Source organism: Saccostrea echinata, unplaced genomic scaffold (genome assembly GCF_033153115.1).
Source record: "Saccostrea echinata isolate AGI-Se365-2 ecotype Australia unplaced genomic scaffold, CSIRO_AGI_Sech_v1 ptg000057l, whole genome shotgun sequence".
NCBI classification, from domain to species: Eukaryota; Metazoa; Mollusca; class Bivalvia; order Ostreida; family Ostreidae; genus Saccostrea; species Saccostrea echinata.
Window position 1 is genome coordinate 5,202,446 of NW_026889806.1, and position 14,279 is coordinate 5,216,724.

The following is a 14,279-nucleotide window of genomic DNA, read 5'->3' on the forward strand; positions in this document are numbered from 1 at the left end:
TTGTGAACAAGTCCACTAACCTTCAATATGGTACTTTGTGAACAAGTCCACTAACCTTCAATATGGTACTTTGTGAACAAGTCCACTAACCTTCAATATGGTATTTTGTGAACAAGCCCCACTAACCTTCAATATCATACTTTGTGAACAAGTCAACTTTTCAATTTCATACTTTGTGAACAAGCCCCACTAACCTTCATTGTCATACTTTGTGAACAAAGTCCACTAACCTTCAATATCATACTTTGTGATCAAGCCCCATCAACCCTCATTGTCATACTTTGTGAACAAGCCTACTAACCTTCAATATCATACTTTGTGAACAAGCCTACTAACCTTCAATATCATACTTTGTGAACAAGTCAACTTTTCAATATCATACTTTGTGAACAAGTCAACTTATCTTCAATATCATACTTTGTGAACAAGTCAACTTAACTTCAATATCATACTTTGTGAACAAGCCTACAAACCTTCAATGTCATACTTTGTGAACAAGTTCACTAACCTTCAATATCGTACTTTGTGGCAAGCTTCTTTATTTCAGCATCCCTTTTCTTCATATTGTCTTTGTATCTCTGTTGGAAGATATTCAAAAACCCATAACATGAAAAGCCTTACATATAATACTAAAACTCTCTACAGCATGAATCCAAATATCCTTTTTCCTGCAGTGACCTTGGTTTTGTGGTTTTTATCTTTGGATCCGGTTGATATAGAATATGCCATGGATATGAACATTTATTGTGTAAAAAATAAGTCTGATTCAGAAATGGACTACTGACAGAGAGTAATGGATAAGAAATAAATTTTTACTCTTATTTTACAAAATTAAAGACATTTTCTTAGTTCAAATGATTTTCAGACCGAGTCAGAAAATAAAAGCGCATTAACATATGCTTTTATGAAATCAAAACTTTGACACACTTAATCTAAAAGCTGCTACATACTGTAAACATACTGTAAACATACTTATTACAGCACCTTTCCCATCATGTCTTACATGCTACTTCATGTACAGTACACATTACAAGAAATAGAACTTACACACTGCCATTTTTAAAACTCAAGTGGACTAATTTATATGAGCTATTTAATTTCAGAAAAAAGATTGCACTAAATTTTGAGTGCTTAAATGTATGACTGTTTACAGTGTTTATCAAAAGTAATATTTTCATTCTCTATCTCTGGCTCTATAACTTGCAATTCACAGTAGTCAAGAGACTGAAATTTATTCCTTATCAAGTGACAGGATCTGAAGTATAGATACTCTACATACCTCGGACTCTTGCTCCAGTTTTCCCACTTCCATCAACAAATTCCCTCGCTCCTGACCAAGTTTTTCCAGCTCCTTGTTTAATTCTCTTTGAAGCAACTGAAACTACACACAGAAAAAAGATGGCTCAATAATTAAAATCTCACATAAACTGCTTTAAACTTTCATGTCCTTTAAATTTACCTTAAAAAAATGAAAAAGTTTTTGCTAGTTAACTATATATAAGGTTTTATTACATTTTCAACAGTGAAATACTGTGATTTTTTTATTGAATAAAAGTGATATTCTCTCACAGTGTGAAGGGATACCAGTGATATTTTCTCACAGTGTGAAAGGATATCAAAGTAAGTAAAAAAAAATTCTGGCCAGTCGTAAGATATTAACTAAACCATCTTGATAGAGACTAAAACTGCCAATATTTCTTCCCAAGTATGTTGCTAAAATCCATGTTACAATGTTTTCAATCTCACAATTGCTAAGATATGACGTCTCAACTGCTCAACTATAACGTCACAGCCTATGTCACTGTGTTAAGAAAAGCCAGAGGCAAAGAGAAAATCATGAGACAGGATTTTTTGATATTTTCACTCGTGCTTCGCACTTGTGAAAATATCAAAAAATCCTGTCCCACTCGTGAAATAAATTCCATATCCAACTACAAAACATTGAATATCCTCTACATATTCACCCTGTGTTATTTTTGCCCTTTCACACTTGAAAGCAATTTAGCTCCATTTTAATTTCCCCCAGTCACAGTTTTGTTTAAGAAATTATACTATTTTCTTTTAATTCAGCCTGTCTTAAATTCACCCACTTGTGTCTAGGGCGAAAGGGGCAAAAACAAAACGGGGGCAAAAATATCCCTGTATACAGTATCTAAATTTGTAAAAAAAAAAAAATGACTCTAAGAGCTAGTCACAAAACACTGGTATTATTACTGCATAGCTATATATAGTAAACTAGTCAAAACCAGTCATTAACAATAACCATTATAAAAAAAAAATCACCAGACCATACATCTTGATTGGAGAAAGATTTAGAAATGAGCCTACCTGTTCCACCGTCTCTTGTCTCTCTTGTACCATGTTCTCAAACTCAGCTATTGCCTTCTTTAGCTCCTCCATAGAACCTGACAAATAACACATACACACTCGTCACTCAGAAATAACCTAATATCACAGACACAAAAGCCATATCATTTCTCTTTTTCTTCCTTCATAATAAATTTACATGTACATGTATATGTGTATGAACATATTTTAAAAATCATTAATACGAACCTTGAAATTCATTTTTGATTTGACTTCTGAGTTCTGTTGCTGAATTCTCCATCATTTTCATTTCACTTCTGTACTTTTCTATAATATACATGTTAATACAAATACATCAAAAGGTCTGTGTTACTAAAGATAGGATTAGCTCAATATGTGAACTTTTTTGCATATACTGCATTTAGTACATGTTTAAGACAAATACTAATTCCGGGCCTGGGAAGGGGGGCACACCATGTGCCATATGCGCATAATGGCGAAAAATTAGGCAATGAAATATTGGTGCAGTGCACCATGTGATGCGCCCTGCATAATGCAGGCAGGCATGATTTTCTGGTTTGTAAGTTCGTTGCAGTTGGCACTATCAGTATTCTTCATTGAAGTTAGAGGAAATCTGTGATGTATCATATAATAAAATAAGAACCACCATTCAAAAAATTCTGATATCCACTGGCGAAAAAATGGAAAATTTTCCTGTCTGCCGTCCAAAACCACTTGACACTTAGGAACCACAAGGGAGTGACCACCTCTTTAAATAAGAAAGTCATGCTCATGAAAATATTACCTGACAATGAAATACAATATCAATGAATTCTATCTATCTTCGCCTGTCCCTCGTTCTCTTAACAGAATCTTTTTGGTGCTTTTGGTTCAGATATAATTTTTCTAAATACTTCCTGTGTTTTATGATGAATGTTTTATGAAGTTCTTTGAAACAGAAAAATCATTTCCACCAGACAATGTCGGATACATATGCGATGACTTGTCAATTCCTATCGCTTCCCCCCCCCCCCAAATTTTGTTGTCAGAGTTATATGCAGTATCAAAGCATCATACTATGATATATTTTAGAATGGCCCCAATATATCTTCTCATGGCCCCTTGAATTTCAAAATGGTCCACCTGTTGTTTGACCTTCCTAAGCCCTGCAATTAAGGTAAAAAGGAGTTATTGTAATTCATACTTGTCACCTCTAACTTTAAATTTATACATGCCTATCTTGGTCTGTATCCTGTAAATTTTGTCCGACTGATTCCCAATTTGGTCTAGCTTCTCCTGCAAACAATATTGTATTAATGATGAAATCTTTGTAATCTCTGTGGAATTGTTAACAAAGCAAAACTGAATAGAAATACAAAATCTGATAATCAGTCAGTGAAGTTAGATAAATATCAAAAGAAAAGGAATTTCATTGGTAAAGTTACAGACTTATTGCAACTAGGTGTAATTTACTAACTGTAAGCTACTTGAACTTACAGTTACTATCATGATTGTACCATTGTAAGTTACCAATTAAAAAAATGTTTATAAGTTATCTACTTACTTCATTTGGTCACATTCTACTGACTTTATAAACTGACTGTAAGTTACAGACTTAACTGTGAATGACTGTACTGTATTGATTTAATTTACTTCACTATATCCCTAATTCAGCGTATCCATATAACAAATTCGTTAAAATATACATTGCAAATTCCCAATAAAGATTTTTTTCCTTCAAGTATGACTACAAAATGTATTAAGGAAAGTATAAAATACAAAATTTACCTTGGAGTTCAAAAGTTTTCGGTGAATAGTTTCAAATATATAAACTTACAAAATTAATGTCAGTTCAATATTATTAAAAAAATTATATCTTTGAAAATTCACTGTAAAAGATGTAAATTTTGTTACTTCTAACTTCTAGGGGACACAGAATCAGTTTGTTATAACTGAAAATTCGCTATATCCGAGATTGTTATATCCATAAAATTTAATAAGAATTGTTAAGAGTTTCGCCAGGGATTGAAAAAAACCCCCCACTATATCCGTAAATTCGTTATATCTGTGTTCGTACTAAACAGGTTTCACTACTGAAGTAACTGATACTTACTATAACTGGTTGTAACTTGGCCTCAATCTTCTCTACTGTTTCCCGACAGGCCATCATTTTTGTTTCTCTTTCATTTTTGTCAGCTTCAAGCTACAGTATAAAAGATGAATAATAATGACAATGGGTTTTCTCCCTTCATATAGAGGCCAATAGTAAAATTACTCTGGAGTTGAAAGTCTAACTTTTATAAAAAAATTGACCTGTAAATATGTTTTTTTTCCCTTTCTCTATTTACATGTACATGTATACACATATATCATAGGTAGAAAGCTGCAAATGGATTTTCTAAAATATTAAGACTGAAGTACAATATACTCTTCCATGAGATAACATTTCTTAAAAGAAATTCAAGTCTGTGAAACAGATTTCAGAGTTAAAAATTCATCCCCCCCAAAAAAAAATTTAAAAGCCATTTCAGCCCCTGAATTGCATCTTTTATGGGACTAAATCAAATTCCATGAGGTGTTACTTTTAAAAGATTAAAAAAAACCCCTGTTTTTATCTTAGTTTACTTTCTTTGAGTGAATTCTGCAGCCAGTGTCATTGTGCCATTCTCTATAAATGACTAAAGCTGTTGCTCAACTGGCTGAAAAAGTCCAGTCTATTTATTTTCTTTCTTTGGAATTACTCCTCCCCAACAAGAGGCATATGGGCCACAAAGCTCACCTGAGCAAATTATTCCTGCTGTTCTTCAGTAGATTTTTTACCAGATTTTTCTCCTTTATTTTCCCACAAAATATTTTGGCCCAATCCTAGCTCTAAGAGGTCTCTTACCTCAAAACATGGGATGCTTCAATATCGATATAACTAACACACTCTTGCAGTTCTCAGCAAGAAAATTCTTTCCAATTTTATACAAGCATTGTGTCAAATTTAATCCTGATTTTAGCCAACTCTAACCCAGAGTCCATAATTTGAACAAAAGAAGAATCCATACAACTTGGAAATGTTTGTAAATTTATTTAATGTTTCTATTGTAGTTCCTGAGAAGATTCTTAAAATAATTTTCTTATATAGCCCTATGTAAAACTTTGATTCTCATTTGTGGCTTAATCCTTTAATCCTACACTTTAAAATCTACAAGTCTGAAAAATTTCTCACAAGTTTCTTCTTTTCTGGTCCAGTGGTTCTTGAGAAGAAGATTTTAAAGATGTTTTCCTATATATTTTTGCTACATATTCCAATTTAAAAATTTGATCCCCTATTTTTCACCCCCCAGAGGTCATGATCTGAAAAATATAAAATTCAATACTACGTAAGGAAGCTTTCATATGTTTCATCTTTTCTGGTCTAGTGGTTCTTGAGAAGAAGATTTTTTCCTATATTCCAATATAAAAAAATCATCCCTTATTTTCTTCCCACCCTACCCCCACGGGCCATGGTTTGAATAGTTTAGAATCTGCAATACCTCAGAAAGCTTTTCCAAGTTTGATCTTTTCTGGCCCAGTGATTCTTTAGAAAAAAATTTAATAACCTCTTCTTAATTTTTTCCTTGTCTTGGCCCTTCATTTGAACAATTTAGAATACCCTTTACTCAAAGATGCTGTGTGGCAACATTGGTTAAAGCTGGCCCAGTGGTTCTCAAGAAGAAATTGAAAATGTGAAAAGTTTACAGACGGACAGACAGACAGACACCACACAGTAAGTGTTCAGAAAAGCTAACTTGATCTTTCAGCCTGGTTTACAGCATATGGAGTTTATGTCTTTCAGTTGATTCAATACACAACAGAATATTCTACATACGAACAATATCTAATCAGGCAAGCTATTGACAAATTAGTTGATGATACCAGGATAATTAAAAATTTTCTTTAAAGTCAACATTTCGCAAATTCTATGGTAGATAAATGACTTAGTTGAAAACACAATCTGTTGTTGAGTCGAATGTTTACCAATATGCTAAAAAAAAATTGTTAGGACATTATTTTCACACTGAATTGACTATGAATTTTTCTATTTGCCCAATCATGACAGGAGCACGCAGCAGGTGTGACCAGTTGACAGAGGATGCTTACGCCTCCATGTCACCTGATCCCACCTCTGTTTTTAGAGGTCTGTGTTGGTTCTGCTTATCATTTGTATTGTCTAAATGGACTTTCTGAGAACGACCATTGTTCGTTGTATTCACATTTCATTTCTACATGTGTACAAAATTTTAACCAAAAAAAAACAACTTTCTATAACCAAAGTGTTTTTTTTTACCTGTTCTGATTTATCTTTCAGCTGTTTAAGGTGGGTCACTTCCTGTTTGTAAAGTTTAAGTTCCTGGTCCTGAGTCTGTTTTAACTTCCTGATGGTTTCCAGAGCTTTGACGTATCGGGTGGAAGCAAATATAGCATCAAACTTTTCCTTCAGAGCCTTTCCTTCACTCAGAGGCCTATCATCAAAGCAAAGTTTTATGTCATTATGAATAACCCTCAGCTAAATACACACAGGTCATGTAATTTGTTTGAAAAAGTATTAAACAAATGTATATTCATATACAGTTGAACTTCAGTATCTCGAACACCGATATCTCGAATACCATAGATATGTTGAAGTGATTTAGTAGTCCAAGCCACTTATTCTTGGAAGTATTTTACTCTCGATATCTCGAATCCTCTGATATCTTTAAGTTTTTTCTCGGTCCCATCCAGTTCGAGATAACAAGGTATGACTGTATGTCAAAACATACATTATTTTCAATAACTAGTTAAGTTCTCATGATTCTTATTTACATAGATAACTAATTATGTTGAATCTGGTTTACCTGGATGACTTGTTATGGTACACTTTGACTTACCTGGATTGACTCAGGTAGAGTTTGGTTTATGTTGATGACTTGTAATGGTACATTGTGACTTATCTAGATTGACTAGTGGTAGATTTTGATTCACCTGGATGATTTATCATGTTACATTGCGACTTAACTAGATAGATTTGTGGCAGAATTTGACCTACCTTAATGACTTATGGTAGATTTTGACTTACCTAGCTGATGTATCATGGTACATTGTGACTTTCCTAAATGACGTATTATGGTACATTTTGACTTTCCTTAATGACGTATTATGGTATATTGTGACTTACCTAGATGATGTATTATGGTATATTGTGACTTATCTAGAGGACGTATTATGTTACATTGTGACTTTCCTAAATGATGTATTATGGTACATTGTGACTTTCCTAAATGACGTATTATGGTACATAGTGACTTACCTAGATGACCTATTATGGTATATTGTGACTTACCTAGAGGGCATATTAGGTACATTGTGACTTACCTAGAGGACGTATAATGGTACATTGCGACTTACCTAGAGGACGTATTATGGTACATTGTGACTAACCTGAGGACATATTATGGTACATTGTGACTAACCTGAGGACATATTATGGTACATTGTAACTAACCTAGAGGACGTATTATGGTACATTGTGACTTACCTAGAGGACGTATTATGGTACATTGTGACTAACCTGAGGACATATTATGGTACGTTGTGACTAACCTGAGGACGTATTATGGTACATTGTGACTAACCTAGAGGACGTATTATGGTACATTGTGACTAACCTAGAGGACGTATTATGGTACATTGTGACTAACCTGAGGACATATTATGGTACATTGTGACTAACCTAGAGGACGTATTATGGTACATTGTGACTAACCTAGAGGACGTATAATGGTACATTGTGACTTACCTAGAGGACGTATTATGGTACACTGTGACTTACTTACCAGTTGGAATCTTCCTGGTGACAAAAGATGACATTCTCCAGAACTGGTTTGGAAACACCCAGAGATGTAATCATCTGAAAAAAATATTCCAGTAATGTGAAAGACAATTCTTTAAACATTTTATGTTGAGCCTTTTATCTATCTCAGCACATTATTAATGTGAACACACTTTTCTCTTAGTGCGCTATTAATGTGACCACTCTATCTCAGAACACTATAAATGTGATCACTCTATCTCAGAACACTATAAATGTGACCACTCTATCTCAGAACACTATAAATGTGACCACTCTATCTCAGAACACTATAAATGTGACCACTCTATCTCAGAACACTATAAATGTGACCACTCTATCTCAGCATGACCACTCTATCTCAGCACACTGTAAATGTGATCACGTTATCTCAGCACACTATAAATGTGACCACTCTATCTCAGCATGACCACTCTATCTCAGTACACTATTAATGTGACCACTCTATCTCAGCGCGCTATTAATGTGACCACTCTATCTCAGAACACTATAAATGTGACCACTCTATCTCAGCACACTATAAATGTGACCACTCTATCTCAGCATGACCACTCTATCTCAGCACACTATAAATGTGACCACTCTATCTCAGCACACTGTAAATGTGACCACTCTATCTCAGCACACTATAATTGTGACCACTCTATCACAGTACACTATAAATGTGACCACTCTATCTCAGCATGACCACTCTATCTCAGCACACTATAAATGTGACCACTCTATCTCAGCATGACCACTCTATCTCAGCACACTATAAATGTGACTATCTCAACACACTATAAATGTGACTATCTCAGCACACTATAAATGTGACCACTCTATCTCAGCACACTATAATTGTGACCACTCTATCACAGTACACTATAAATGTGACCACTCTATCTCAGCATGACCACTCTATCTCAGCACACTGTAAATGTGACCACTCTAAAAGACATTTTATAACCAATTCAACATATCGTGATACAAATCGTATCGTGGTTCAACTATCTCAGCACACTATAATTGTGACCACTCTATCACAGTACACTATAAATGTGACCACTCTATCTCAGCATGACCACTCTATCTCAGCACACTATAAATGTGACCACTCTATCTCAGCACACTATAAATGTGACTACTCCATCACAGCACACTATAAATGTGACCACTCTATCTCAGCACACTATAAATGTGATCACTCTATCTCAGAACACTACAAATGTGACCACTCTATCTCAGCGCGCTATTAATGTGACCACTCTATCTCAGCATGACCACTCTATCTCAGCACACTATAAATGTGACCACTCTATCTCAGTACACTATAAATGTGACCACTCTATCTCAGCGCGCTATTAATGTGACCACTCTATCTCAGCGCACTATTAATGTGACCACTCTATCTCAGCACACTATAAATGTGACCACTCTATCTCAGCACACTATAAATGTGACCACTCTATCTCAGCACACTATAAATGTGACCACTCTATCTCAGCATGACCACTCTATCTCAGCACACTATAAATGTGACCACTCTATCTCAGCACACTATAAATGTGACTACTCTATCTCAGCATACTATAAATGTGACCACTCTATCTCAGCACACTATAAATGTGACCACTCTATCTCAGCACAATATAAATGTGACCACTCTATCTCAGCACACTACAAATGTGACCACTCTATCTCAGCACACTATAAATGTGACCACTCATCTAAGCACACTATAAACAGACTTGTCGAAATTTTGAAATCACTGTCAGACATTTGGTCTGACAAAGTCAAATGTTCTGTCGGACCGGACAAAGTTTTGTCAGACCAGATACATGTACCTTATTTTGACGCTGAGAAAGGAAAATAGCAGCACCAAAATGTCCTTTAATATTTTCAACAGCCTTCAATCTCACAAGTTTCTTTACTTAGGATAGAGAGTCTTTAATAAGAGACATAAATAACATATTTTATGTCTTTTCTGTAACAATTTAAATTGACCATCGTCACTACGCCACGCACACGGCCATCTCTTCTTTGTTTGCGACCTTCAGTTGCGCATCCCGATCCCGACCTTTTTTAAATTTGCGTCACGCTCACTATAATTGTGACCACTCTATCACAGTACACTATAAATGTGACCACTCTATCTCAGCATGACCACTCTATCTCAGCACACTATAAATGTGACCACTCTATCTCAGCATGACCACTCTATCTCAGCACACTATAAATGTGACCACTCTATCTCAGCACACTATAAATGTGACTACTCCATCACAGCACACTATAAATGTGACCACTCTATCTCAGCACACTATATATGTGATCACTCTATCTCAGCACACTATAAATGTGACCACTCTATCTCAGCACACTGTAAATGTGACCACTCTATCTCAGCACACTATTAATGTGATCACTCTATCTCAGTTCACTATAAATGTGACCACTCTATCTCAGCACACTATAAATGTGACCACTCTATCTCAGCACACTATAAATGTGATCACTCTATCTCAGCACACTATAAATGTGACCACTCTATCTCAGCACACTATAAATGTGACTACTCTATCACAGCACACTATAAATGTGACCACTCTATCTCAGCACACTATAAATGTGACCACTCTATCTCAGCACACTATAAATGTGACCACTCTATCTCAGCATGACCACTCTATCTCAGCATGACCACTTTATCTCAGCTCACTATAAATGTGACCACTCTATCTCAGCACACTATAAATGAGACTACTCTATCACAGCACACTATTAACGTGACCACTCTATCTCAGTACACTATAAATGTGACCACTCTATCTCAGCACACTATAAATGTGACCACTCTATCTCAGCACACTATAAATGTGACCACTCTATCACAGCACACTATTAATGTGACCACTCTATCTCAGCACACTATAAATGTGACCACTCCATCTCAGCACACTATAAATGTGACCACTCTATCTCAGCACACTATAAATGAGACTACTCTATCACAGCACACTATTAACGTGACCACTCTATCTCAGTACACTATAAATGTGACCACTCTATCTCAGCACACTATAAATGTGACCACTCTATCTCAGCACACTATAAATGAGACTACTCTATCACAGCACACTATTAATGTGACCACTCTATCTCAGCACACTATAAATGTGACCACTCCATCTCAGCACACTATAAATGTGACCACTCTATGTCAGCACACTATAAATGTGACCACTCTATCTCAGCACACTATAAATGTGACCACTCTATGTCAGCACACTATAAATGTGACCACTCTATCTCAGCACACTATAAATGTGACCACTCTATCCCATCTCACTTTTATACTGACCTCTCTGTCTATCTCAGCACATTTGGAGCTAATGCTCTTCTTTTCTCCATTAACATCATAGCGGGTAATCACACCATCTAGCGTTTTCATTTCTATCTTTTTTAACTAAAACAAAAAAAACATTTGAGAATTCTTTATACTTCATCAATTATAGTTTTTTTGTGTTTTTATTTTCTTTCAGAGTTTTATAAACTTCAATCTTACTGACATTTTTTAGTCCAACATGTCTACAGTCAACTCATTCATTTAGAGATAGGGACAACAAAAGAAAAAAAATGAAGATTTATTTGTTTTCTTAAGGAAGCTCTAAACACTAACAAAAAATGCTTTTTGGACTTGGAGAAAAATATATTATATAAAAGTGTGCATATTGAGACCATTTAGTTCATTTTCAACATAGGGTACCTGCCTTATCTCCACAGGAAAAATGTTCAAAGACAATGGTCTAATTCATGAACAGAAATCACTATTGTTCACTTACATAGGGAAAAATATAGAAAATAATGAATTCAATTACTTATTCTTAGTCAGATATAATGCTCAGAATATTTTAATCTATAATAAATAGTGTAATGAACTGTAAATAACCATTTTTTCTATTTTTCTTCTAAGGGCAGATCACTCTAACTGCATAAAACTACCCTACAAGTAGAACTCTTCAGTGTGCAGTGTTTAGAGCTTCCTTAAATCTTCGAGTCTGTTCTTTATAATTAAGTCTAGCCTTATTAATCTGAATGCCTATGTTCCCAAGCAAAGTGTCCAGATTAGCATGATAAATGAAGATAGTGGATTACTGTACGTTTTGTAATTGAGAGATATAAATAAAAATTCTGTTCCCCCCCAATTTTGTATGGAAGGTGAGGGGGCTTGATTGTACACAAAACTCTTTACCTTTTGAGTGGCCTCCATAATCCTCTGTATGACCATGCGATTATTTGTCACGTCCCGGAACTGCAGTCGGATCTGTGCCTTCACCTGACGCTCCTGGGCCACTTTAGGATCGTGAATAAATGCGCCACCTTTACTACCAGGGGGCATAACTCCTGTTGTCATGTACTTCAGGCATTCAATGATTGTCTGCAGAAACAGCTCTACTCATTTACTCAAAGAAGCTTACCTGAGCTATAATAAACTCAAATTTATGATATAAATGTACTGAGACAATGTTTTCAAGAAAATTAATTTAAAGTGATGAGATGTTGTAATGACTAACAGCTTTCCCCGTTCAATTGGGGCCCAGAATCAGAGTGAGCGGTGTAAAGTGATGAGATGTTATTATGACTTACAGTTTTCCCCGTTCCACTGGGGCCCAGAATCAGAGTGAGCGGTGTAAAGTGATGAGATGTTATTATGACTTACAGTTTTCCCCGTTCAATTGGGGCCCAGAATCAGAGTGAGGGGTGTAAAGTGATGAGATGTTGTAATGACTTACAGTTTTCCCCGTTCAATTGGGGCCCAGAATCAGAGTGAGGGGTGTAAAGTGATGAGATGTTATTATGACTTACAGTTTTCCCCGTTCAATTGGGGCCCAGAATCAGAGTGAGCGGTGTAAAGTGATGAGATGTTGTAATGACTTACAGTTTTCCCCGTTCAATTGGGGCCCAGAATCAGAGTGAGGGGTGTAAAGTGATGAGATGTTATTATGACTTACAGTTTTCCCCGTTCAATTGGGGCCCAGAATCAGAGTGAGCGGTGTAAAGTGATGAGATGTTATTATGACTTACAGTTTTCCCCGTTCCATTGGGGCCCAGAATCAGAGTGAGCGGTGCAAAGTGATGAGATGTTGTAATGACTAACAGTTTTCCCCATTCCATTGGGGCCCAGAATCAGAGTGAGGGGTGTTAAGTGATGAGATGTTATTATGACTTAGTTTTCCCCGTTCCAGTGGGGCCCAGAATCAGAGTGAGGGGTGTAAAGTGATGAGATGTTATTACGACTTACAGTTTTCCCCGTTCAATTGGGGCCCAGAATCAGAGTGAGGGGGGTAAAGTGATGAGATGTTAATATGACTTACAGTTTTCCCTGTTCCATTGGGGCCCAGAATCAGAGTGAGGGGTGTAAAGTGATGAGATGTTATTATGACTTACAGTTTTCCCCGTTCCATTGGGGCCCAGAATCAGAGTGAGCGGTGTAAAGTGATGAGATGTTATTATGACTTACAGCTTTCCCCGTTCAATTGGGGCCCAGAATCAGAGTGAGCGGTGTAAAGTGATGAGATGTTATTATGACTTAGTTTTCCCCGTTCCATTGGGGCCCAGAATCAGAGTGAGGGGTGTAAAGTGATGAGATGTTATTATGACTTAGTTTTCCCCGTTCCAGTGGGGCCCAGAATCAGAGTGAGGGGTGTAAAGTGATGAGGTGTTATTATGACTTAGTTTTCCCCGTTCCACTGGGGCCCAGAATCAGACTGAGGGGTGTAAAGTGATGAGATGTTATTATGACTTACAGTTTTCCCTGTTCCATTGGGGCCCAGAATCAGAGTGAGGGGTGTAAAGTGATGAGATGTTATTATGACTTACAGTTTTCCCCGTTCCACTGGGGCCCAGAATCAGAGTGAGCGGTGTAAAGTGATGAGATGTTATTATGACTTACAGTTTTCCCCGTTCCATTGGGGCCCAGAATCAGAGTGAGCGGTGTAAAGAAGCTTATGATTCCCTTGTCTGAATCCTCGGGGCCGAAACTTCGGATCCCTTGGATGGACATCTTCTCAATTCGAGACATATTTTTAACTTATAACCAATTAAGCAACTCTGC

At 36.2% G+C, this 14,279-nt stretch overlaps 1 protein-coding gene across 1 annotated transcript in view; it reads right to left on the reverse strand.

Moving 5' to 3' along the window:
- LOC133174305 (DNA repair protein RAD50-like) overlaps positions 1-14,279 on the reverse strand; it is a 39,306-nt gene extending 25,027 nt beyond the window's left edge. The window contains exons 1-11 of the mRNA XM_061309404.1: positions 14,118-14,279; positions 12,417-12,602; positions 11,526-11,630; positions 8,148-8,221; positions 6,623-6,797; positions 4,421-4,510; positions 3,543-3,603; positions 2,557-2,634; positions 2,329-2,405; positions 1,280-1,381; positions 509-578 (exon numbers count right to left, since the gene is read on the reverse strand). Of these exons, the coding sequence (XP_061165388.1) occupies positions 509-578; positions 1,280-1,381; positions 2,329-2,405; positions 2,557-2,634; positions 3,543-3,603; positions 4,421-4,510; positions 6,623-6,797; positions 8,148-8,221; positions 11,526-11,630; positions 12,417-12,602; positions 14,118-14,246 (1,147 nt within the window). The 5' untranslated portion in view covers positions 14,247-14,279. The remainder of the gene's footprint in view (positions 1-508; positions 579-1,279; positions 1,382-2,328; positions 2,406-2,556; positions 2,635-3,542; positions 3,604-4,420; positions 4,511-6,622; positions 6,798-8,147; positions 8,222-11,525; positions 11,631-12,416; positions 12,603-14,117) is intronic.